The sequence below is a fragment of the Chenopodium album genome, chromosome 9 (assembly GCF_948465745.1).
Source record: "Chenopodium album chromosome 9, dcCheAlbu1.1, whole genome shotgun sequence".
Taxonomy (NCBI): Eukaryota; Viridiplantae; Streptophyta; class Magnoliopsida; order Caryophyllales; family Amaranthaceae; genus Chenopodium; species Chenopodium album.
Window position 1 is genome coordinate 72,643,230 of NC_137842.1, and position 27,983 is coordinate 72,671,212.

At 36.2% G+C, this 27,983-nt stretch overlaps 1 protein-coding gene across 2 annotated transcripts; it reads right to left on the minus strand.

The window, feature by feature from the left end:
• Positions 1–1,491: 1,491 nt before the first annotated feature.
• On the minus strand, positions 1,492–19,578 carry LOC145559226 (ABC transporter C family member 13-like). 2 transcript variants are annotated; one of them, XM_081620665.1, is made up of 34 exons: positions 19,438–19,578; positions 18,621–18,662; positions 18,428–18,514; positions 18,167–18,319; positions 17,949–18,080; positions 17,116–17,213; positions 16,541–16,610; positions 15,951–16,202; positions 15,310–15,379; positions 13,663–13,723; positions 13,394–13,481; positions 12,990–13,108; positions 12,200–12,297; positions 11,263–11,329; positions 10,646–10,763; positions 10,444–10,560; positions 9,978–10,058; positions 9,638–9,889; positions 9,178–9,279; positions 9,029–9,096; positions 8,699–8,830; positions 8,433–8,580; positions 5,947–6,224; positions 5,609–5,768; positions 5,013–5,188; positions 4,817–4,928; positions 4,656–4,709; positions 3,836–3,958; positions 3,007–3,105; positions 2,697–2,789; positions 2,500–2,610; positions 2,195–2,356; positions 1,908–2,095; positions 1,492–1,677 (listed from the first exon to the last, which is right to left on the minus strand). In XM_081620665.1, the coding sequence occupies exons 1-34, from the start codon at positions 19,465–19,467 to the stop codon at positions 1,656–1,658; spliced, it is 3,963 nt and encodes a 1,320-aa protein (XP_081476791.1). In that variant the 5' UTR covers positions 19,468–19,578; the 3' UTR covers positions 1,492–1,655. The 2 variants fall into 2 exon arrangements, 1 of the variants encoding a protein (XP_081476791.1); XR_014092684.1 differs by lacking the exons at positions 1,492–1,677; positions 1,908–2,095; positions 2,195–2,356; positions 2,500–2,610; positions 2,697–2,789 and having other exon boundaries at positions 3,045–3,105; positions 3,836–3,947.
• Positions 19,579–27,983: the final 8,405 nt, after the last annotated feature.

The following is a 27,983-nucleotide window of genomic DNA, read 5'->3' on the forward strand; positions in this document are numbered from 1 at the left end:
GTGGCCGGGGTTACTAAGTCATGGATTACTCGGTTGGTTATTGGGTAATCGGTCAATAGTTACTTGGTCAAGGGTTACTCGATTGGTTAAGTGTTATCCAGTTCAACTTTTGGTGTGTGGCAACTGGTCACACGATATAATCAGCCACACAGAAAACGCACTGATTTTTGAAATAGGAGTTCTTTTTTTATTTAAATGGAACTCAATAGTTTAGGACGATGTCATATGTCGTAATTCAAATGAAGTTTTTATTTTCTAAATAAATTTGAAGGTAGTTGTATCTTTTGTTATTAATAGAGAATATGAGCCATTGAGGCTGGAATGATTTGAAGTCAAATTATTTTAATAATCATGGGCACAACACTTGCTAATAAAAGTCAAAATAATTTTATAAATCCGGCCTTTTGGTAAACGATCAATAGTTTATAACTTTATAGCATCACTGGTCGGTTGAATTCATTATTTGTGCCAGAAAATTTTATGAAACGGTTTCATAAAATTATTCCTTTATCATTGAAAAGAAATAATCAAGGTACAATAAACAAGAAAGGATTGTAATTAGCACTTTGTGGTAGAAAGTCCTTCCCAGAACTTGGATCAGATATTTATGACTTCAATATATCTTAACCCCAAGACAGGACTGTATATACATATCTAGTGCAGACCGCTCAAGTAATTCGGCAAAGAGTATGAGCAGCTTCTGGTTAGCTTGACAGTCACAAATCTACAGGCAACAAATTTTGAGTGGATCCATCACCGGATGATCTTACATTAATGAAGCTCTAGTGAAGGCTGCAAATTTTGAGTGGTCATCTTGAAGCAGAATCTGTGGATTTCCTTGTTCGACCTTGGATCAAATTTTAATATAATTAGAATCAAGAAAAATGTCAACGAAGAAACTTCTGCAACTTCCACACAGCAGTTAAAAAGGATTAAAAAAAAACATTGAGAATGACAGATGCCTATGAGCTACATTACTGAACTAAAGGATCATAAGGGCTGCCATAAATTTATAAATTGTGCGTACCTAACTGCCACTTAGTGTATGGTAAAAATAGGAAAATGATTAAATGATGAACTGTGTATAATTTATAAGATGTCTAGGGTGAAGGTGAACTTACCAGAGTTCCTTTCTCAAGAACAAATATATCATCCATGCTCAGGACAGTAGAAATCCGATGAGCTATGGTGATTACAGTCATTCCTTGGCATGCACTAGATACGACATTTTGTAGTAATGAAGCTGTTCGTATATCAATATTAGCTGTGCATTCATCTAAGAACATCACCTGAAATATCATAAAACATTTATCCAATCATGTTAATTGACTGGTATGTTTCATCTTCCAAACATTAACTTGGTTACTAAGTTCCCGGTTGACATGATGCAGAAAACTAAGACTAATATGATTATAATCATAGAAACATAGTAATAGCATGTGTTTCAAAAATTCAAACTACTTTTGATTATACTTTATGCAGCCAACCTTGGAAGACTTCAAAAGTGCTCGTGCAAGGCAAAGAAGTTGCCGTTGGCCAACAGAAAATGATGCTTCAGACTCTTTTATTTGCATATCCAGCCCACCTACTGCTTCTATCTCTTCCTTGATGCGACATTTCTCTAAAACTTCCCAGAGTTTCATGTCATCATTCAATCAGAAAGGATCTAAATTTTCCCTAAAATAAATAAATAAATAAACTAGTAAATAAATAAATAAACTAAATACAATTAACATTTCTAGCCACTTGAAGCAATTAAGGCAATTGCATCAGAAATATGGAAATTGCAGACATGTACAGAGCACATTTATGCACAATTTGTATTAACTTGGGGTTGACATAATACACAACCTGATCAGTCAGAAATATAGCAAAGCTCTTATTTGAAATCTCTAATTAAACTTTACCTCACAGATCCTTGAAATAAGAAAGGACTTTGAGGGACAACAGCAAATCTTGAGCGAAGATCTCTAACAGAAACAAGATCTATGTTTACATCATCAACTAATATACATCCTCCGCATATTGGGCTCAGACGGAAAAGAGCATTAACAATGCTAGATTTTCCAGCACCAGTCCTACCAACAATTCCAACCTGCTCAACAGTAACAAACTTGTCAATTTTAACACATAGATGATAGGAAAAGCTAACTTTGTGCACAAAACAAATATGAAAGAGGAAGAAAAGGCTTGCCTGTGTTCCACCTGCAATGGTAAATGATATGTCACACAATGCTGGAGGAAGAGAAGGCAAATATCTGAGAATCACATTCTGAAACTCAATCCGTCCTTGATAAGGCCAATCTCTAGGTGTGGCTATAGATCCACAAAGTTCTTCTTGAGGAATGTCCATATACTAGCAATTCAAGAGTAATTATATACATAAATTCATGCACCAATAAACTTTATTCAGAAAAGAATAGGATGGTGGAGAATTAGATGATGGGTTGAAGTACACACATCAACAGCTAAAAGAGTCTCAATGGCATAACATCTTACCTGGACAACCCTTTCAACAGCAACCATTTCCTTCTCTGTCTCAGTGAAGCTAGATAAGAAACTTCCCAGCAGAGAAACAATTGGAGCAGCATAAGACAGAGCCAAGCCAACCTGTTAACAAAAAGAAGTTTATATAGTTTGATTAGCTTATAAACAGTACAGTACAGTACAGAGGTTAAACATAGGTGAAAGCTTACCAGCCCAGGTGTGCCCATACTAACAGGGAACTTGTCAAAAGATCCAATAATAGCCATAATGGCTATAAATGAGATGAGAAATGCTGCCAACAACTGAAATATGAAATGGCTAATGCATGAAAACTGAGAAGATGTGGACTTAATAAAATGTAATGAATGTAATTGTCTTTTTATCAGTAGTAACTAGTAATACACACAATATATAGAGCATTAGTCATTCTTAAATCACCCGAGAGAGAGAGAGAGAGAGAGCATTCTACAATCAACAATAAGTCTGAAGCAAGAAGATTTAATTAGCACTGAGAAAGACCTGAAGTCGCAGGGAAAGCCACAAACTGGCTGTTATTTCAGTGTAGGAGGTTCTCTGATACATCTCTACATAACTGGTGAATTTTGAGAAGAAAAATTCCTGCAACCATATCACAAAGATTATGTCTCTGAAATACTAAGAAAAAAATAATAAAAAAAACCTTCCTCATAAGACATCACTCCCCTTGCCCCATATATTTCAAAAAAACTTCCTCAAAAGCCACTTATGATATGATTTAATAAATTGATTTTTCAAAAATCTGAAGACTAACTAGTTAAGCACTAGTTTATTAGTTGACCCCTCCACATAAACAAAGAAAACAAAAGAACAGCACATAAACATAGTGAATTAAGCCACCAATTGCTAATTATGTTTACCCTTTCGGTGCAGTACCTAACTTAAAGTGGTGCAAGGCACCTTGCCTCCTCAAGTCCTCATCTTAAGATCCAGTAAGAAATTTACAAAAGCCGTAAACATATCACTTTTTAAGGTAAAGATTACATAATTCTACCTTCCAAAAATAGCTGCAAAGTAATCAACTAAAAAACTCGAAACTCAAAGAGATAACTCTTTATGAAATAACATATATTAGGCAATAATGACCAAAAAATATATAAAAACAAAGTAGTCCTCACTTTCACTCAAAAAGACCACTTAAAAATTAAAGTATATGGTTCACTCAATTAATACACTAGCATGCAAAGGTAGAATGACCCCGTCATAATAGTTTTGAAAAATGAGAAAATGGACTGCTAAATATGTTTGCAATAAGTACTATTTTACTCTTCAGCCAATTAATTTCTGCATATAGTCATGACTCATATAGTACCTCTGACTTAAATGCCCTTATGGTAGATGATCCATCTAGCGTCTCAGTGAATGATGCATATATTGGGGAGCGTGAAACACTATCTAGCCTGCGCAATTCACGTGATGTTGATCTGTAATAAAACTGAAGAGTATAGATCATAACATAATTCAGAAATAATGTAATATTAGTGGAAAAACAAAACAAGTACTATCAACAAATTAATGATTTCCCAAACACCATTATATTCACGAGTGTATGATAAGCATGCATCATACAAGTTCTGAATAACATCAAGAAAAGTAACTTGAACCCTTTGTGCCAACAAGTTCTACCAACAAAGTTAAAACTTGTATGCAGTTTTGAAGATGTCTGGAGCGTTGAAAGATGATTACATAAGAGCAGCTTCCCCCACTCTGCAGCATAATGCAAGTCAGTGGGAACAGGAAGCTTATCTTATCTAACAATTGGAATCACGTTTTTGTTAGAGAAAGATCACAAAGGTTTTCATGTTGGCACAGCATCTTATATTCTACAGTGACAAAATCAAAGCATTGAACATGAAAGATGGCCAGGTTCAGCATGATAAAGTACGCTAAATCAAAGGTACAGGAACAGGATCAAGGAGAAATTACCTCCATTACCCTCAACAAAATTTTGAGATCAATGAAATTCAATCTAAAGCTTCTGCTTTCTCTAACTAAATATTCCGTAACGGGTCATGGAAACAATTGAAATCAACTATAGCATGGAAATAAAGCCATGCCTTGATTTCAACAACAATTTTTTTTTAAAAAAGCTAGTATTGTATGGAATATAGAAGTAAGGAGCATGAGAATACCTGCAGCTTCTTGTAGATATACCAAAAGGGCAATAGCAAAAGCAGTAAAGCAATCTGCAGAAGTGCATATATCAGGTTAGGGAGTAAAATTTCAGTTAAATATGCACTATTTAAATGGAAAATTATCTTCAAACAATAAGCCAAACCATTAGTTACATCACCTGCACATATGACAAGACTATTGCAACCCCCAAGAGGCCAACAAAGTTGGCAAGGAGAATGTTAAAAATGAATGGAAGAGAATCGTCTATTGTATAAAGATCTGAAGACAACCTACAAAAGGAAGCATGTGAAGATACAGTTACTGATATCTAAACTTTAGAGACTCGCAACAAGGATCAAATATTCAAATCACACCTATTGATAATCCTTCCACGAGGAGTCCGGTCAAAGAAAAGCACAGGTGAGTTGACAAGATTATTAAGTAGTGAATCATGAACCCGCATAGCTGCTCGCAAACCACCAAATGCAAATGAAAAAGCCCTCACCAATGTCAAGACAGAGTTCAATATGCAGAAAACACTCAGTATAACCTGAAATTTTGATGAGGCAACAAAAAGTTAGGTAATGTCTTCAAAATATTATGCAAAGCATATAAGTCATAAAGTCATTAATTAAGATTAGCAAGTATTTCATTCCTCCTGGTAGCCAAGGGTGCTCCAAGCACCAGCTTTAGCTATGCATATTATAGTAAACCTAGGGCCATTATACACTGTTTGCGATTTTCCATGTTGTTTTTCTAAGATTTACAATTTCAAAGTTAGTGCGCAGGTAAATACAGAATATAGTTGAGCCCAAGAATTAAAAGCAGCTGAATTCTATCATTGATTTATACACGCTATTTTCTTAAATAATGTTCAGATTTTCAAAATAAATGACGGATTAAAGGGTGAGAGCAGAGGTACAGTTGAAACATTACACAAGATGAATTCTATTTTTTTTAAAGCAAGTACCAGATAGAAGGTTAATGAATAATGTGTTCTGTCATTTCCTTTAGTTGTATCAACCCAATATGATAACCAAAGATCATTTCCATTACGCGAAGCTTGCATCATAGCAGCAGAGATCAGTATCAGGGAAGCAAGAAACCAGCCAGAAAAGGCCGCATATTTTCTGCAGAAATTTTAAGCCCAGTAAAAAAAAAAAAAATAAATAAATAAACATATTAGGACAAACAATCCAGAACATCAATCATGTCAGTAGATATTTTAATTTAATTATAAAAATAAAATAAAAAAAATTATAAAAAAAAAAAAAAAGAAAGAAACTGGGGACTGGGGTATCTGTTTACCTGTATACAGCCAGCTCCACATTGCCCTCTTTCCTCTCCTCAAGTTCAACGGTCTCCTCTGCTTCAGAAGAAATCTGAATACATTCTTTCTCTTCGCTAGAGTTTTCGTTAACTTCACAAATAGACTCTACACTCTTTTCTTGATTTTGAACAGGCAGCAATGGGCTCAATGCTGTATGTGCAGAAAATTCAGAACATGATGCTAAATCTGCTGGGCTTCCTACCAGCTTTACACAGCCTTTACTCATATACACCACTATATCTGCAGATAGTATAGCCTGAGGAGAACATATTTAAAAATAAAAATTTATTAAAAAAAATTGTCACATTAGAATATGGTCTCATTTCCATTGCTTCTCCATTTACACAAATACAAAAACCTTAAGTTTAAGATTAAAAATATAATAAAACTTATTACTCATAGTAAATATTTACATCAGCAAATCCTACTTTACCTGGCAGGAACATGGGAGACTAAATTAATGAAGAAAACATCAAGAAAAACATGATTACTGAAAAGTTCCAAATAAATTGTCAATTAAAGGACAATACAAGTCACAAGCTTGGGTTGTTACTTGTTAGCAACAGGGGAAAGAATATTAATATTACATTGCATGAAAAAGGGTTGATAATTAACATCTTTACCTCACAAAAGGATAAATACTTGCATGTTAAATCTTAACAATTCACTGCTAGTTGGCAAACATAACTTTAGAAAGAAAAAAAAAGGAATCACACTGCATAGGAAGATATACCGGTGTTGGAGATGGACACCATCTATGACAGGTTGTCCCTGTAAATTGAGGGACAACCTGGGGGAAAAGGGGTGCAGGCAAGGGAGAGAAAGGTGGAAAAAAGATCTACAAACTACAAAGACAGCCATGTAATAGTCAAGACTCGAGAGACTTTTTCTGTCAGGAATTAAAGCAAGGTCATTCCTTTACATTAAATTGTTGTAGCAGATTTTCAACTTGCAGTTCAAGTAAAAATAGTAGTGTATATTTGTTTACATATCATTCCATGACACCAGTTATAGACCATTATATTACAGTGTTACCAAATCAGCAGTTAGATTACACTAATAAATCTGTTTAGCACAATGATGCTACCAGATTCACATATAAGAACAGTTTACACCTGTAGTCCAACCACAATAAGTCAATAAGTGTTCGGACTTATTCTAATATAACAATTAAGGAAAATAACTAAATAAGGTTATACAAAATACATTTTCATCTATTTCAAAAAAAAAAAAATCTTTGTTACAAAAGTCTTGAATTGCAATATTTTAACTATTGTTTCCCAACGAGCCAAATAAATAAAAAAATAAATGTTGCCTCACATCACTAAAGTCACATCACATCACATTATTACACTTATATGACATTACTATATTTCATGAATTTCAAAATAGAGTCAAAATTCATTCTTGGTCCTTTATGGACATCTATATCGGTGTCTTATTGTTAAAATGTCAATTTTGGACAATTTTGCACTTATTTTGACCCGGAAATAAAAATTGTCGAGATGCTTACCATGGACCCTAATACACCCCGGGAGTCTATTTGGGTGGGTGCAACCATCCAATATGCCTTTAAACAGTCAATTTACCCGTTCCAAACTTGCACCGATATCGTGAACTCAAGCCTAACACGGAAATTTATGACAACATATAATGGTCACATATTGTTCCAAACGGAATTATATGACCCTAAGATGTCTCCCCTAAGGTCTCAAGACTTTTCGCCACCGGGCCCCGTCACCTCAAAAATTCCTCAAAAAGCGTGGATAATAGCCTTCAATTTTGGAATTTTTTGACCTTTTTTCGCCCGGGAATAAAAATTGATGAGATATTTTCCATGGTCCTTAATACCCTCCGGTAGTCCAATTGAGTGGGTGGAACCATCCAATATGCCTTAAAACGGTCAATTTACCCATTCCAAACTTGCACCGATTTCGTGAACTGAAGCCTACCACGGACATTTTTGGCAACATATAATGGTCATATATGGTTCCAAACGTCATTATATGACCCTAAGATGTATCCCCTAGGGTCTCAAGACTTTTAGCAACCGGACCCCTCTGAAAACGCAATATTAATTGTAAATAAAATATGACCAATATTAATTTCTTTCTGTAGTCTAATTAAGATTTCAGTAGTAGAAAAGAATTGAATACCAGCTGATTTACTGAATACGAAATTGAAGATAGTTCACAGAAAAGTGAATCGGTGATTCTGCTCACAATCAATCATTCAGTCATAGTTGAAATTTTAATTGTCAAGTAACGAGTAATCTACTCTGATACCCTTTCTTCTACAGAATAATAAATTCAATAAGCATAATTATGATGCACCCAACTTTACCATATTAAGCAACCTTACCAAAAAATCATGATTCATGTATAGTCAAGAACAGGAGTTTATAATTAAAGAAACATAGAGCAATCATTAACAAAATCTTGGAAAGAGAGCTGAATATAATTACCTGAATATTATGTGTACAAAGAACACGTGTTTGCTGGTTCATAAGAGGACCATGGATGACATTATCTAATATAGATCGGGCAACTTGCGCATCAACAGCACTTAGGACATCATCAAGCAACAATATATCTGACATGTGATAGATAGCCCTGCCAATTGTGGGAACTTTATGAGGAAGAAACCGGGCATGCATAGGGATGCCCAACTTGGGCATGATATAAAGTTCCAGACCTTCCAGTACAGAAATAAAGCGAGCAAAATATTCACCTTGCCAAAGCTATGCGGACCCTTTGTCCACCAGATAAATTGGCCCCTTTGTCTCCCACATAAGCCATATCACCTCCAGGCATCAATGAAATATCAACATCCAGAGCACAAGCTCTGAGCACTTCTGCGTATCTTACAGCAAAAGACAAAATCAGATTATTTTCGCCACTAAGAAACTGCTTGGCATAAATAATAAGCTTAAATTTATGATACTTGTGAAGTAAGAGAGCAGGAGAAAACATGAACTTGTACCAATTTTTCAGGGTAATTGGACAGAGAAGGAGAGTTAAACTGCAAAATATTAGATAATCATATCAGTTAAGTTTATACCTTTCTGAAACATGTTCCTTCCCTAAGAGTATGTTCTCACGTATAGTACCAGAAAGAATCCAAGGCACCTGCGAGTTCCAAGATTGGTTTACCAAAAAAGAATAACGACATATTCAAACAGGAAAGAAATTCTTTTTCTTATGTTAAACCTGTGGCACGTATGCTGTAGAACCATTTAAATGTACCCATCCCTCAATGATATTCATTTCTCCTAGCATTGAATTCAACAGGGAAGATTTGCCAGAGCCAACCTGTTACATATAATCAGAGTGAAATGGATCTTAATGAAGAGGTGTTCTCATCAAAAAAAAAATAATAATAATAGTCCAAACAGGTAGGCCTTAGAATGAGTAGAGTAGCTCAAGCAACCAACTCAGTACATCTTTGGGCCTAGGCTTTGATAAACTTATTGTACAGTACAAACCAAATATGAGCTTAACTTTAAACTTAATTCTAGTTCATTTGGAAAAAAAAAAGCGTTTTGAATTCAGCTTTTCAAGACAAACAGAAGCAAATCTGCAATGTTTCAGAGAGTTATGACAAGTGATGCAAATGACAAGAATTACGGAACAAGTGAACAGAATCACAATATCTCATGTCTATAGTTACCTCTCCGACGATCACTACAAAAGAATCTTTCGGAAGACTAAGATTCAAATTATCCAGCCTGAAACTGTCCTTTATAATATGTTCATTTGACCATGAAAAGGATGCATCATGAAATGTAATAGCCTTATCTTCTAAGGCATCATCAATATGGACACTCGAACAAGTTGGATACAGAAGAGAGCTCTTTCCCCGGCTTAGACTATGTTCAGGGCAAGCAAGGAACCTGCTCAACCTCCTTGTAGATATAAAGGCCTAGAATATGTTAGGAAAACACATCAGTCACCAACTAGCAAAATCTAAGGGAGTTGGCATTTTAGGGACAATTGCACAGAAAACTTACGTCAACCAATCCATTGATCACCCAGGGAAATGAATTCAGAGGGGAAATCAAAGTATTAAACAGAGCCACACAAGTGAATACCTGGAAGAGGGATAACCAAGACGAGCACATGTCATACCAAAGTCATGAGTAATTTTATTCTAATTTGAAAATGCTACACAAGTTGCTGAACTTTTCATTTTAGTGCCCATTTTCAGTTGACAATATCACATATTATTATCCAAAAGCCTGTTGTATTTTATACAAATATTTCAGAGTAGCTTCCAACCCCTTACATTTCCAAGAGGTTGGGCGTGTATATGAGAATCAATACGTTTTACTTGTATTTGACTTTTTCAATTAACAACGGGACAACTGAGTGATGTTCTAAAAATAAACTATAAAATCCAGCTGGCTTTCTGTTGGAAAATAAGCGAGGGAGAGAGAGAGAGAGAGAGATGCAGCCTCTTTTAACTACAAATCATACCGTAGCAGCGTCAAGCTGATGCCCCATTAATGTGTAGAGTCCAAACGTACATAACGAGAAAAGAGTAGGTGTTGTAGCCCAGAAGAATACACACCAAGCATCAAGATACTTTCGCGTCTAATATAGTGAACAACATAAGAATGGTTATCAAACATAAAAAAAATATTTTTCCTAGAAAGGAGCAGCAGCATTATCTACATACGGATAAATTTGCAACTTCGGAACGTCTAGTCTCCATCACCCAGTTTTTAAAGAGAATTTCCCAGCAGTACATTTTCAATGTACGAATATAAGTTAAAAGTTCGCCCGTCCTCCTAATCCTGCGTTGAAAAGACAAAAACAACTTCAAACCAACATACATTTATGGTGTAAAGCATCTTATACCGTGATCAAGCTTAATTCTCTTGCTCTTTCTGCTGTGAATCATTATACATGATTTCATTCTCAAAAAATAAAAATAAAAAATAAAATAAAAACTTGATAGACTTGGCTTTGACACTAGCACAAGATGGCCATCCAATCAAAGTAAAATGGCTGGAAGATGACAGAGCTTCTAGTTTCTTTTACATTCTCTCTGTCCCCACAACACATTTCTTATTAAACCAACCCAAAATAATACATTGTTTTCTAAATTTAGTAATTTGACTTTGAACTTTCACATACTCCTAATGTTGCAGAGATGTACAAATTTGAATAATGAAGGATAGCTGCGATACTTAAACTCACTTTCTTAAAATTGAATCTCGATAAAACGTGGCCTATGGCTTAGAAATGGAATGGTCGACAAAACTGCAAAACAAAACAAACAAATCTACTTACCTCTCATCTTTCTGTTTCATCATTTTGTCAGTGGCATTAGCTATTAATTTGGCAATCCATTTATTAACTGCAATTCAGACTCAAAATATCTTAGTATGGTTGAAAACAAAAAGGAAATGAAATGAAGTACTGAAACGAAACAAACTGTAAACCCTGCATCAGACTACCCCTTTCTTGAAAAGATCCTTGACACCAAGGATCAAGATTTGGAACTTCATCTCAAAAACAGTAGCATTTTCCATATGGCTTCCTCAGGGGTAAGATTTTCCATTGCAACAACCAGTGTACCGCAGCCTGTGCTACTTGACCATTCTATCCCTGCTGATTACAACTCAGATTTTTCCTCCCTCCTTTCAACTACCATACTGTGTATTAAACCAGCATAATACGGACAATTCTAAGGAGATGAAAATGATTATTTTGACTAATAAGCTCACGAACTGGAAAAAGCAGAAATTCAAAGGAACAAGAACAGGATATTTGCATTAAACTCTGAAAATAAGAAGGATTATAGCTGGATAGTACAAGCTTTTGAGAGGCTTGTTCTCTCCCTAGACAACATTTAAAAGGTTGGACCTCTCCAAAATGTTTTCAATCTAACAATATTCAACATGCCCTTTCATTATACTAACTATGTTGACTACTAAAAGAATAATATTAGACCTTCCCCTGAGTCGGTTCATTACCAACTGTCATAATTGTAAACCCTATACCAGGTCCTGTGCTTGTATCAGAAAGTTAATCTAGGTTTTCACAGGGAGACAACAATCAGTATAAAATTCTAGTGCATTTACATAATGTAACAAGTAAGCCACGAAATATTCTATGGGGCAGTAGAAGCTTCCACTGAAGAGTATGCATGACTTTGACAATTGACACTGAATTATACATTCGTCAGTTAAAAATCATTGAGAAACATGTCTTAAGGAGATCTGACCTGGTATAAGCAAAACTGTAATAGTGATACCGGCAACAAAAGCAAAGCTAACTTGAGTGTACAGAAGATAGAGTGCAATCCCAATTTGTAAAGGCAAGCTGCAATTACAATACAAAGGTATGAAGGTTCAAGTATGATCATCTTGTGGAAAACACAAAAGGACAAAACAAATTTAAATAGAAACTCAATAATTTTAATTCATCTTTTACAAGATGCAAATCAGCTACAATCATACTCGCCAACATCTATTTCTCTACTCAAATAAGAAAAACGAAAACTAAATAAATTCCACTTTATTTCATCCCTTTACAAGTACTTTGCAGCGTACTAAATGATCCCTTTTTCTCCTCAGCTATACTTAGAAACAAGAATCTACATACCTAATTCTAATACCAGATAAATTCCTTAACGTACTTACCAGGCTAGCATGCAGCATCAAAAGACTCTAAGCTTATTCACTTGTACAACAACAACAACAACAACAACAAAGCCTTAGTCCCAAAATGATTTGGGTTCGGCTAACATGAATCGTCATAAGGGACCGTGCGATATAAAGAAAGGGACAAGTTCACCTTAATAGGTGCGCATGATAGTAGAAAAAATCATTTCTCAAAATAGTAACTTAAGGGAATATATTAGTGTTAGAAGATATCAAAAGCTGAACATAGCTAGAAATAGCTTCCACATGACCAAAGAGACAGATTTTGAGGTTGATAAAGCTTAATACCCTATGGAAAATCAATCTTATGACTCTTATCCAGGTAATGAAGCCATTCATGATAAACACTACCTCCAAATATCATGAAAACTGTTACACAAGTTAACAGTTCGATCAGCATCAACAGACATAAATGTCTGAATTTCCCCTTCAGAGAAGTTTGTTTTCTCTGCTAGACTGACAGAGAGGCACTGCAAATACAAATCAAATATATTAATGTGGAATTATGAGTCAAATCATGATGTCTGGGAAAATTAAACTGCTCTAACCCCTTTTTAAATTATTTTTCCATTAGTAGTAAGTTATATGTCCATTCCAAAGTACACATCTTCTGATTCATTGTATATGTACTATGTAATCACTCAAGGCATCTATTATTCAGTCATTTAATATCACATGATGACTTCAATAGCTTCTGATAAATTACGGTCATTATACCAGCTCAATATATATATAAAACAGTCTTGGAAAGTCACCTTCTGATAAATTACGGTCATTATACCAGCTCGAAGCTTTAATTTCAAAATAGCAAGGTGATACGTGTACTGTGTATCAAGAACTGACCTGCAAAATTAAACAAGGAATGACAAACAATATTGAGAGAAATAAATTCAACTATCCCAAGGCCAAAAATATTTCCTTAGCAGAAACACACTCCCAGAAGTATAACGGCATAATGAGTAGATTAAAATCCAAAAAGACTTGAATCCTATTAGAAAATATTGTAAACTGGCGTAAGAATTACTTCAAAAAAGATGTTAAACCCAATGATACTGCCAGAAGAAATCCATTCACCCCTCCAGAACCTAGATACACAGAGAGAAGCACAGGTAAGATATACATTGTACAGCAGGTTAGCAAGATTGCATCCCCCCCCCACCCCTCACCAACGAGGGGCGGGGGGCGGGGGGCGGGGGCGGGGGGGGGGGGGGGGGACGCCAACTTGGACTTGTCAACTTAGGTTCTTGAAATCAGATAATTACCTGTAAATTGGACAACAGTTAAGTTATGGGATCCTAGTAGCTTATATTTTGGGGACCTAAGGTGATAGGAACTTTATCTAACAGACTAATTAATGATATTTGAATTTTAAAGTATATTTCACAAGCTTCACTATTGTTCTTTTGAACAGCGGAGGTTTAATCCAGAGACCAACAAGCCACGATGAAGGTATAGCCAAGTATACTCACTGTTTTAATAACATTTGAACTTTTTAAGTATATTTCACAATGAAAGTATAGTACTACCTCCGGTTCATTTTACTTGCAACAAAGTACAAGTTTTCGGAAACCAAGGCAAAAGATTGAAAACATGATTATGGCAAAATAAGGGTATGTGATTAACTATTAATCTAACCCAAAAAAAAAAAAAAAAAAAAAAAAAAAAAAAAAAAAACAAATTCAAACTTAATTTAATTAAATAGCCCACCACCATCAAGTCACCAACACCACCAAGCATCACCCAGCAAACCCCAACGCACCACCACCACCTCACACACCCAGCAAACCGTCGAACGCACCACCACCACCTCACGCACCCAGCAACCCGCCGACGCACCACCACCACCCCACGAACCCAGGCAATACCCAGCAACCCACGAACCCCAGCACCCCACGAACCCAGCGACCCGCCGACTCACCACCACCATCCCACGCACCCAGCATTGCCGATCCACCAAACCAATGAAACCATACCCACGAAACCAAACCCACGAAACCAATGAAACCATACCCACGAAACCAAACCCACGAAACCAACCCACGAAACCCGCCGATCTGAAACCACGAAACCCGACCCACGAATCAAACCCACGACGCCGCCATTCTGCAACCCCCCCACTGTCGATCTGCAACCACGAACCCAGCACTGCCGATTCACCAACCCAGCAAACCCATGAAACCAAACCCACAAAACTAACCTACGAAACCCGCCGATCTGAAACCGCAAAACCCGACCCACTGCAACCCCTCGCCGCTCGTAACACCATGAAGCCACCATGAAAATGGGGTTGGAGGAGGAGAGAGAATATTAAATGGGATGAGAGTTTAATTAATTAAGGTTGGGGTTTAATTTAATGAAATCAAATTTGTAATTTAATAAGGGTGTTTAAGAAAAAAAGTAAGGGCATATATGTCATTTTATAGGCCAAAAGTTACCAAATAAGGAAAAAAAAAATTTGTTGCAAGTAATTTGAACCACCCCAAAACCCCAAAATGGAAATTGTTGCAAGTAAAATGAACCGGAGGTAGTAGTATTCTTCTTAAAAATTGAACCATTCATCACAAATCCTTTTAAGGGGCTATACATATTCATAAAATAGAAAGAAAAAAGGATTAGAGGAAAAACTATGACTATCATCCTCTGCTTCAACTTCAATAGGGGATTACAATACCTTGTTGAAGAAACTGAATCAACTTATTCAGAAGCAAAGGTCCAGCAAACCCAATGCAGTCATTGAACACCTGATTCACACACACATTACGGTAAAATAGGAAACGGTTTACACAAATATTCATCTTCAACTAAATAAGAATGTAGCAATCTTTTGTAACAAACCAATGCAAGACTTTTTTTTATTACCTGTCCACAGTACATAAGCAGAAGAAGGTTGTTAACAGAAATTACCCGGAAAAAAAAAAATAATAATAAAAAAAGAGAAGAAGAAGAACTACTGCATTTAAACAACTACTGCATTTTAATTTACTAAAAAGTTGATGGGTTAACAAACATCTTCCCTAGCATGACATTTGGAAAGAGACCTACTTTTGTGATTACTCGACTTTTGCACGTCCAAATCTCATTAAAATCTACTTTAACTATAATTCTATTCTAAATTTTTTTTTTTTTTTTTTAAAAATGACATGATTAAACTATTGGAATAAATCTCATTAGAATTCCTTTGAAGAGAATAGATTATTTCTCTAAAATCAATAATTGGATTAAGAGTGATCAAACAAAATTCAACACATATTAGAAACTAATATTAGCACGTTATGAACTTAACAAAAAAAACTCTACTGATGCTGACAATACCTTTAGCACGCCAAGGCGAAGATATGGCCATCCATATGAAGAACAAATTGCCTTGAAAAATGATGGATTAGAGCAATTAATAATCTGCTGAGCTCGCCAACTTGTCAGCAAGAAATTATGGCAGGAAGAGGGATCCATATCCGACGGCAAATCAAGCAATTCTTCAAAGGTAAGCTGCTTCATGACACCTTTATCCATTATTGGCTTGATTCTGCTGAATGTCATGAGCATCAAAATGGTTTTCACTGATCCCTTTCACAGAAAAAAGAAACAGGTAATTATTTACAAGTAGTTACAAATCTCATTCTTTGGAAGATTACTAAAGTTGAGGGTCAATGTGAAAATCAGCATAGAAAAACCCTGTTACTCTGAAGTCTGAATACGACAAGCAAGAAATCATTATTCCCATCTAAAATCGGTTATTCTACCTTCAACTATAATTTCCTCAAATAACAAACCTTCTAGGAGAATATAGGCATATAGCTCGTTACACTCATGAAAATCTCTAGAGAAAAGCTCAATTAATTAAACACATCATATATCAGTATACAACTATACAACCATCATACATAAGAATAGAGGGTACTTACAGAATTCCTACGGTAACCTTCCTCAAGGTCATGTGACAGTAGAGGATCCTCCAGCTGATTATCACTCCTGCTAAAGGGGAACACCAAAAAAAGAGACGATTTCTAAATAGGGGGAAAACATTTTTGCATATGAACTGGTAGCTAGTGCCCAAAACCATGTTGGCCAACAGATATTAAATGAATAGCTAGAACATGACAGTACTTCTTTTTGCAATTTGAGCAATGGGCTAGAAAGAGAAAATAAGGGGATAAGCATAAGATGAGTACATTGATGCACTCATGAACACCCCATGGTCACAAAACTAATAGGGAGAGACTGCAAATCATCATAGTAAAAAGATTCTTATTCATATTCTAGAGTTTATATTTTGTTCAACAAACAACACATACCATATTCACACAACTATCAAACAATTTAACATTATAACATACAAAAAAGGTACTTTTTTTAATAACAATTTTTATAAAAGTAAATTTTCTGGATAACAATAAAAAAAAATTAAAAAAGAAAATAAGTTAAGAAGCGCAGGAAAGGCCTTTGGAGTTTAAAGACATCAAACTAATGTAAGAGGTACCTGGAACAGGAATTTTGCCTTATTCTAACAACGTTTAGACATACTCCAAATGCCATGTCCAGTAAAAAATTTAAGCACTCTTTAAAAGTCCACCACACCTGCATTGTTAGTCAAATTATCAAAGACTGAAATTTTAATCCGGTTTAATAATATTAGGGAAAATAAACAATATGCAATACTTGATATGCAGGGTTGTCCAACCCTATTATTCAATCAGCAAACCCTTCTGAAACTAGGTCCACTGTGCAAGTATGGGATCAGCTGTATAAGCTTAGAGTATCCAGAGTCTTGACTTAAGTTAACACAAAAAATTCTATCATTTGAAGCTTACAAGACAGACCAGCCTAGTCACGTATCAGAAACAATGCATTTGAAATTTCACGTTCTCAGAATGGCATAACACCCACTCTTAAAGAATATGCAAGAACGTCTAAATTGTCTTCATGCATAAAAAATTTGATAATGTAGATGAATCATGGAGAAACCCTTAAAGAGACGGCTCACAGTACCAATTTAACATCTTTCATGCTCACAGTAGCATCAGTCCATCAGATAACACTTGCTATTATGGAGAAAACCCAATACCCCTACACAATCACTAACAATAACATGACACAAATATTTGTCAACATACTCAATAATGCCATGCATCATCAACACCACAGACCACCACTACAATTCACACCTACCTCATTAAATACAAAGTCTGTATGCTAAGCAGCTTAGCTATATGTTGAATACATAGCCAAATAGTGAAACAACCATTAAAGTGTTGGAACAGGTGCAAAAATGGAATAAACTTCCCATTGTACTAAGGGAAACAGATACTTTACCTCATATGATGATATGACTATCTGCAATTGAGGCACTAGCAAAAGTGGCTTCACAATCCACCAAAAACACAAGAGGCGACTGCAACATAGGGTGTACCAGAAATCACACCTAGATAGCAGAAGAATGGTAATCTGCAATGTCATGGTTTGACAACAAAATATCATTCGAGAACATACAATGTTATTTAATTAACAGCATGCTATATTAAAGAACATACCCAAACAGACAACTGAGAGCATCTGTAGATCAAATCATGGTACAAAAATCTGTGACCATTATATCCGTCCCACAGAATCAATACCATGTCAAAGAATGACACACATGCTTCAAGGGCAGGCAAAACTACAATAAATCTCCCAGGCAGGTGCATCTATTTAAATTAAATTCATTCGAACAACATAAATGAAATGAATATTACAAGTCTTTTCCCAAAATATAAAATAAACCATAAAAAGTTAGCATGGGGCAAAAAGCAAACCTTGATTCCTCCTCTGGCATCCCCTTGCAGGATCCAAATGCCAGCAATCAAAATGAGAGTTACCGCATTGCTTCCACTGCCAAATACTGTAATTAATGTTAAGGACATTTGAAAATATAACCACCTAGCAAAAATGGTCTTCTACAGCAAGGGACAAGAAAAAAAAAACTCGTGTAGTGTTAGACAAAGGATATAGATGAGTAAAGCATTGTGAGAACATGTTATCTTCCCAAACCTGAAATCAAAGAGATGATTTCCTTCAGAATCACAACAAGTAATAAATATAACAATGAATAGATAAACAAGTAGTTAACATCTTGAATCGTTGTTGAAGCTAGTTGTGTTCCAACTTCTAAGAAGTATTCACAAACTTGTGTGAATAATTCAGAGTTGATATGTTTAATCATAGTTGGCTATTGTTTATAAAAATGAAGATATGCATTAGAATAGAGGAGTATTTCCCCCCATCTAAGAAATTTTGCGTTGGAGTTCGAACTATTTGAAAATAGTTTAACCAACAAATGGCCTATTTTCAATTTAAATTAAAAAGTTCATGAATGGGTGAAAATAATAATAGGCATAATTCGGCTTAAGATCAATTAGTCAAAGCAGGTATTGGTTCATAATAAAATTGCTCTAAAATTCTTAGCATTTTGATTATTTTTTTTTTCATTACATCCTAAACCTAACAGCGTTAAGTTTGTCTCACTAAAAAAAAAAAAAAAAAGTAGCAACAAATTATAATTATAATGAATAAAATGGCAGCAACAATTAAAACTTGACATTGATGGTGTAACGAAGAATTGAAGTAGAAAACCTAATTGAATAAAGATAACACAACGCAATTGAAGTATAATGAAATTAGGGCAGTTTGTAAATTACTTGTATAATGTGATCATGCAAAACGAAAATTATAAAATAACAAAAAATTAAAAAATAATAAAAATAATTAAAAAAAAAAAAAAAAAAAAAAAAAAAAGAAGAAGAAGAAGAAGAAGAATCGAACATACAGTGCAAATGAAATTGGTGAGGAGCAGCATGATTGTAGTGGAAAGAAAGAAAGAGAACGCATTAACTAAGAAGAAGAGTGAAAGTGGGAATTAAAGCGAGGGTTTGAGGAGGAAGAGAGTGTTGGGACTTGGGACTTGGGAGTTGGGAGTTACAGATACAGCACCACTTTGAAAGTTTTTTGAAAACTTTAATTAAAGGCTTCCCACTAACTTGTGAACCCCACTTCGTCAAACAAATTACACGCATTGGCGCGCTCAAATATTCTTCTTCAACTTCAATTAAAGCCTCCGCAGCATGCTACACCCGAGTGCGTAGAAAATATTTCATTTCACCTAAATTAAATCTCTAGGTTTTTTTTTAATCTTAAAGTAATGCATTTAATAAAAACAAAGGAAGTAACATAAATACTCCCTCCGTGTTTTTTTAAAGTGTTAGTCCCATTTTCAAGAAATATTGAGGAGCTCCCATCGTTCCCTCTAGGTTTTCCTTGGGAGGGTTTTTGTCTAGTTCTCTGCTAGGGTTTTCCTTTTGTTAAAGGTTTCTTTTGTTTCTTTGTGGTCTGTCATGGCGTCGGATCCCAATTCGCAGGAGATTGTGGGCATTAGTGAACAATCGCTTGCTCAAATAATAACAAAAACACAAAAAAAAGGATGATGCGAATAAGATAAATAACTCTGTTCTAACGGAGGAGAATGTTTCAGAGGAGGCAGTTGAATGGATAGTGGGGGATGAGGAGGAAGAGGATGCTAGGGTTGAGTTGGGTCTTGTGGGAAAGATTTGGACGGAAAGAAGCATAAATGCTAATGCTTTTATGTCAACTATAAAGACGGTCTGGCAACCGAAGCACGGACTTGAAATAAGCAATGTGGGGAAAAACACCTTTGTCTTCCAATTTCACCATTGGAGGGATAAGAAAAGGGTTCTTGAGGAACAACCATGGCACTTTGATAAACATGCTATTTTACTAGGTGAGATGGAAGATAATGTCAAACCCCTCGATATGAAGTTATGTGATATCCCCATGTGGGTGAGAGTGTATAATTTACCTTTTAAAGGTAGGTTGAACATTGCGAATGTTAAAGCAATCGGAAACAAAATTGGCAAATTTGTTAAACTGAAGAATGCTGGATGTATGGGAATAGACAAATCGGTGCGAATAAGGGTTTTAATAAACGTTAACAAACCCTTATTGCAAAAGGTCAAGGTGAAAATGCGAGGGGGCATAGAAGAATTTTTTGAGATAAAATACGAAAAGCCTCCTTTGTTCTGTTTCTTTTGTGGTAGACTTGGCCATGGGGTGAAGGACTGTGACGGATGCCGTGAAGAAGATGAGCCAACCTTGAAATATGGGGCATGGATGAAAGCGTCTCCGTGGAAGAATGTCAACAAAGAATTAGGGGATCAGGAGCTTGCTGCAAATGCAAAATGTGCCAGAGAGTTATTTATCACCAGACCAAAAAAAGTCGAAAAGAAATTGCAGGAGGAACAACTTTCTGCTGTTCTTGATCAGTTAGATGGTTGTGACTTAGACTCAAATAAGGAGACATCTCCCAATCACAAAAATGATGCTGAGCAGATTGATTCCCCTACGTCATCAGCTAAGGTGGGTATTGCTAATTCTGGAATTTCTGACATAGAAACAAATGTGATTAATTTCAGTGCGGGTAATGAAAACCAAGTCAGAGAGCATAATGTAGAGAAAGTAGGCGTTCTGAAACTGCCTACTACAAAAAAGCAAAAGGTCCGTATCATCAAGGACAGATCCAGTAACATAAAGAACCTTGGTACTATGACTGGCAATAAAAGAACAAGGGGAGAGGGAGATAATAATGAAGAGAAAGAGATGGATGTTGATTTAGAGAACAGTAAGAAGAAAAGGGTAGTATATAATGGAAGCAGGGCAGAAAATTTTGACACTGAAATGGCTGAACATGTGGCGAGCCCCACTTCATGGGCTCTCGGTGAACAATGAGATACACTTTATCGTGGATCTGTCGTGGGTTGGGGAGCCCACGTGCAGTCAATGCGCTTAGGCGTGTTGTCATAACTGAAAATCCCGGTTTGGTTTTCTTACAGGAAACTAAACTCAAACAAGGTGAAATGGAGAGAATAAAAAATAAACTAAAATTCAGTGGTATGATTGCAGTTGACTGTGAAGGAGAAGGGATAAAAAGGAGTGGTGGATTGGCATTACTATGGGGAAGTGAGTGGGATGTCTATGTTAAGTCTTACTCTTTAAATCATATTGATGCTTTGATTAAGTGTGATGATTGGGATGAATGGCGTTTTACTGGCATTTATGGGCACCCGGAGGATGAAAATAAACATAAAACGGGTGAGCTTTTGGTGAGACTGTATGAAGATGACCAAATGCCATGGGTGTGCGGTGGAGACTTTAATCTCATGTTGTGGTCAACGGAGAAAAAAGGCGGGGCTGATTTCAAGTACCACGAAGCTGCTTATTTGCGTGATGCCCTTGACCATTGCAAGCTTTTTGATTTGGGCTTTATTGGTTACCCTTTCACGTGGAATAACAACAGAGGTGGCGTGTACAATTTACAGGAAAGGCTTGACCGTTTCACGGTTAACCAGGGGTGGAAAGACATGTTTGCTGGAGCCTTTGTCACACACTTGGAAAAAAGAAAATCAGACCATCTTCCCTTGCTGTTATGTGTCAAAGACCGAGTGTATTCTGTTAAGAAGAGAAAAAAGAGGAAAATTTTCAGATTCGAAGAGATGTGGATACGGGACGAGTCTTGTGCTGAGATCATCCGTGAGACTTGGGATGGGGGAGGCGATGTGGCTGCTAACCTCGTGAAAACCGCTGGTAAATTGGGCAGCTGGAGTAAGGAAAAATTTGGGATCTTCGCCAAAGAGATGAGAGACTGTAAGATGCATATGGCTCAACTTATGGACGAGGATCAAACCCCAGAGACTCTTGCTCAGATGAGGGCCATTGATGATCGGTTAGATGAGCTGGAAGATAGGGAGGAGCTGTACTGGAAACAACGAAGCAGGCAAGAATGGCTTAAAAATGGCGATAAAAATTCTAAATTCTTTCATGCCAAAGCCAAACAACGAGCCCAACGGAATAGCATTAATGTTCTTCGAGACGAAGCTGGAAATATTTTTGATGATGAGGAACAAATTTCGGAGGTTCTCGTTAATCATTTCAAGTCCCTTTTTGGTGCTTCTTGCGAGGTGGATTCTGATCGTGTTATTGATCTGGTGGAGGAGCGTGTTTCTGCTGACATGTTTAACCTGCTGGCTGCTCCTTTTACGGGTGAAGATGTTCATGCCGCATTGATGCAAATGCACCCAACGAAGGCCCCCGGACCCGATGGTATGTGCGCACTCTTTTATCAAAAATTTTGGAGTATTGTTGGTCCGGATGTAATTGAGCGAGTCTTGCATATTTTGAATGATGGAGGTGAAATCGAGTCTATTAATCATACTTATATTGTTCTCATTCCTAAGAAAAAAGAATGTGAATCTCCTGCTGATTATAGACCGATTAGTTTGTGTAATGTGCTCTACAAGATTGTGACTAAAGTGCTTGCAAATAGACTGAAATTGGTTTTGCCGGATGTCATTCATGAATCTCAGAGTGGTTTTGTTCCGGGAAGATTGATTTCTGATAATATTCTTGTGGCCTATGAATGCTTCCATTACATGAGAAAAAAGAAGACTGGTAAAGCTGGGTATATGGGACTAAAATTGGATATGAGTAAAGCTTATGACCGTGTTGAATGGTCTTTTCTTGATCGAATGATGAGAAAATTGGGCTTTCCGATTGCATATGTTGAAAATGTGATGAAGTGTGTTACCTCGGCGTCTTTCTCCATTCTTGTCAACGGCCAACCGTCTAAAGGCTTCCTTCCCTCTAGAGGCCTTCGGCAGGGGGATCCTTTGTCCCCGTTCCTTTTTGTAATTTGCGCCGAGGGCTTATCCACTCTTCTTAGAGATGCTGAGAAACGAAAATTAATTCATGGAGTGAAGATTGGTAAAAAAGTGGAGCCAATTTCCCACTTATTTTTTGCAGATGATAGCCTTCTGTTTGTTAGAGCTAATGATGAGGAGGTGGACAATGTTCTTGATATCCTTGCATCCTATGAAACGGCTTCGGGCCAGAAATTGAATATGGAAAAATCGGAGGTCTCCTTCAGCCGAAATGTTGAACAAGAAAAACAAAATTTGCTTCAGATGAAGTTATCATTTAAGGCCGTGGAAGGACATGACAAATACCTTGGGCTTCCAACTTACCTTGGCAGCTCTAAGAAAAGGATTTTTTCTGTTATTCAAGATCGGGTTTGGAAGAAGTTGAAAGGGTGGAAGGAGGGTTACTTGTCTCAAGCGGGTCGGGAAATTCTCATTAAGTCCGTTGCACAAGCTATTCCTACCTATGCTATGCAATGTTTCAATATTCCAGTGAGCATTTTGAATGAGATTGAGAGAATGTGTCGGAAGTTCTTTTGGGGCCAAAGGAAGGAGGAGCATAAAATTGCGTGGGTGGCCTGGGATCGTACTTTATCTTCTAAAGGTGAGGGAGGTTTGGGTATACGTGACTTGCAAACGTTCAACAAGGCTATGCTAGCCAAACAGGTCTGGCGACTCATGAATCAGCCTAAGTCACTGATGGCTAAAACATTGAAGCAAAAATATTTTCCCAACTCTGATGTTATGGATGCCAAAGTGATGTCCAATGCTAGCTTCACTTGGCGTTCAATTATGTCTGCTAGAGATGTTATCAAGATGGGTGCAAGAAAGATGGTTGGGAATGGACACTCTATTGAGATTTGGCAGGACCCTTGGGTGCCAAATTTACCGGAGTTCAAAGTTCTCCCTAGGCTGCAAATTGATGATGTTGCTCCTAGGAAAGTTATGGAGCTGTTTCATGAGGGTGTCTGGAACCAAAATATGCTAAATCGCTATTTTGTGGAGTGGGAAATCAAGGAAATTATGAACATTCCCCTTGCTCAGTTTGCGGATGATGACTACTGGGTCTGGCAGTTTACAAAAAAGGGTGAGTTCATAGTTAGGAGTGTGTACCATGCTATGTTGAAGAATAAAAGAGATGCAAGCCCTTCTGCTTCTGCTCCCCTGTGTTCTGATGTCTGGAAGAATTTGTGGAATGCCAAAGTTCCTCCAAAAATAAAGATGTTTGGCTGGCGTGCTCTTCACAATGGGCTGCCTGTCAAGAATGGTTTGGTTAAACGGGGTATTTGCAGGGAGGATATTTGTCAGGTCTGTGGGGATGCTTCTGAAACTTTGATGCATATGTTATTTTTATGTCCCTCTGCGAGTGCTATATGGTATGCATCACCTCTTCGACTTGTGGTTGACAGAGGTAAGCTTTTATCTTTCAGAGATTTCTGTTCTTTTCTTTTGTCTAAGAATAAGAACATGAACTGGTGGAATATTTGGTGGTGTATATTATGGGGTGTGTGGCTTAGGAGGAATGCCTGGGTGTTTGAGAATAAAGAGATCTCAGTTGAGGATGTGATCCATAAAGCTATGCGGTTAGTAGGGGAGTTCGAAAAAGCTAATGTTGTTCTGCCTTCTCAAGTGAGTAATAACCAAGTCGTGATTCACAAATGGTCTGCCCCAGAGTTTGGTTTTTACAAGCTAAACACTGATGTTGCGTGCTTCAAAGAGGGAACTACTGGGCTGGGAGGGGTTGTGCGTGATTCGGTAGGGGATGTCATGGCTGCAACGGTTTGGAATGCTCAAGGGAGTTATGATGCGGATGTTGGTGAGGCAATGGCAGCTCGTCATGGCTTATCTATCGCAATCGATGCTGGGTTTCGGAAGATTACTCTTGAGACTGACTTGCTGAAATTATACCACCACTTGAAGAACAATATTGTTGAGAACTCTCCTTTTGGTCTGATTGTTAAAGACATCTTATGTCTTGCTAAATCTTGCTCTTTTATTTATTATACTCATGTTGGGAGGGAGGGGAATAGGGTGGCTCACAATCTTGCTCATATTAGCAAGGATTTTGATGTTATGTGTGTGTGGCTAGAAGAACTCCCTGAGAGTATTATGCCTGCTGTAATTTTTGATGCTCACAGCATGAGTTAATATTTCTGCGTGTTTCCTGTCAAAAAAAAAAAAGTGTTAGTCCCATTTTCGGCCATGTTTTTTAAGTGTTAGTCCCATTTTCGGCCATGTTTTTTTAAGTGTTACACTTATTTTTTGGCAAAAAAGTACATTAAAATATTATATCACTCTCTTCTCGTGGTTCCCACCCAAACCCACTACTACTTTTTTTTTTTATAATATCTTTCCTTTCACATTCATTACTTTTCAATAAACTATTAACCCCACTATCTTTCTTTTACGGAGTACAATTTTTTAATATTCCAACTATCCCACTTACCTCTTACGAAGTATTTTATTTAAGTCAATTAAATTGCTAAAACTATGTGCCGGTCAAACTATAACACTTAAAAAAACACGGAGGATTAATAAAATTAAAGAAATTTTTTTGGTTACTAAACACCAACTTTTTACCCCCTTCCTCCCTTGGCCATGTACTTACTAAAAGGAAAATTTGTAAATTGCAGCCATTTAAAGTTAGTATTTTGCAAATTGCAGTCATTTAAAAAAAATTGCAAATTGTAGCCCAAACGTTCTTATAAATTGCAAATTGTAGTCGAAATTAACTTTTTATCGGTTTACCATCGAAAAATATTTAGTTAAGGTTTTAGGACCCATTTTAGTTCTTAAGAATCCGAATTGAGCTCGTAATTAGAAGAAAAATAAAAAAATAACGTAAGTGCCTCATTTTTACAGCAAAAAAAAGTTGCCCACAAATTGATACATTTTTGTCACACAAAACGAGACACTTATATTATTTTGTTGCTAATTTTGAGCTCAATTAGGAACTTAAGGACTAAAATGCCTCCTAAAATCTTAACTGAATATTTTTCGACAAGTAAACCATTAAAAAAGTTGATGCGGGTTGCAATTTACAATTTATAAGAACTTTTTAGCTGCAATTTGCAATAATTTTTTTAACATGGCTGCAATTCGCAATATACAAACTTTAAATGACTGCAATTGACAAATTTTCTTTAGTAAAATATAGATACCAAATTTCCCAAAAAAAAAAAAATAAATAAATAAAACAAATAAAAATGCTACTCCCATTTTCACAACGAGTAACCTATAATATGACAAAGTAACTTCTTTAACATTAACGAATTAACTTCTTTAATAGATGAACACACGGTTTGATCAGCCACATATAAAAATCTGTGTTTGTCATAAGCTACGAGTGAAGTATAAGACTAGGTACTAAACTTTGCTATTTGTTACAAATTGAGTACTCACCTTTCACTCGTAGACATTGTATCATCTTCTATCGCTTTGTAATGCTGTGTTAAAGGCTAGTTTCAATGGAATATGAAAACTGAATTGTATAATTGTAGTCCAATAGAAATTTGAAAAACCCATTATTGAAATTACCTCTAAAGCAATGTTAAAGAAGCTATTGAGTTCTAGTTACCTAACGTTTCAAGACCGTGTTGTTAAGGAGCCTTTGTAGTTGATTCTTGAACTTGTATTTGAGTCTAGATTTTCGTCGAAATCACACGGTTTTCGCCTCGGGCGAAATGCTTATATTGTAATTAGGACTATTAGGGTACTTTTGGTATTTGAGAGGTGATTTAAGTGAGGTTTTGGAGAAATTTTGATAAGGGTTTAGTGATGAATTGTGTGGAGGAAATTGTGAATGATAAAAGAGTGTTTTTTTTTTTTTTTTTTCATAAACCGATTACATCCTGTTTGTACAGGTCAAGTGGCTTGAATATGCTCTCCAACAAGTACTATCTCATAGTTTAGTACTCAATTTGCTACTTCTGAAAGTTGAGTCCCCTATTTGCAACAACCATAAAAGTATAGTACCTAGTCTTATACTTGTTCCTTTGAGATTCTAAGTAGCAGAAAGACTTGCGTGGACCTGGTCCACAATAATATTATTGTGGACCCGAGGTTTATACACACGCAACTGACATTAGATTGAACATAGTGACCCTTATTTTGGACATAGTAACCTTATTTTCAACATAGTAACCTTTATTAAAACTTGTATAATGTTTAATGGTATTGTGAATTTAAAATACGACGTTATGACCCTAATATTAACATAGTGACCTTTATTATTCACATTGACGAGTATATAAAATATTTCATCAAAAAGATTAACCTCTTATAGCCTATATATTACCAAAATGACTTTTATTTCAACATCGTGACATTTTTTATTATTATAGATTCCCTTTTTATATTAATAAAACAACCATAGTTTCTCTTATGTTAGTGGTCCACAATAAATTAGTGTGAACCAGGTCCATTTAAGAATTTGTATCTAAGCAGAGCAGAGCAGGACAGAGCAGTGCAGAAAAGGGCTAGACTTCCACACATTGCGGAGCAAGACAGAGCAGATTTCAGCAGTGCAGAAAAGGGGTTCATAAGCCACAACAGGATTTTATGGCATAAAACAAACAAAAGCGGAAAATATAATTTGCGATATGGGATC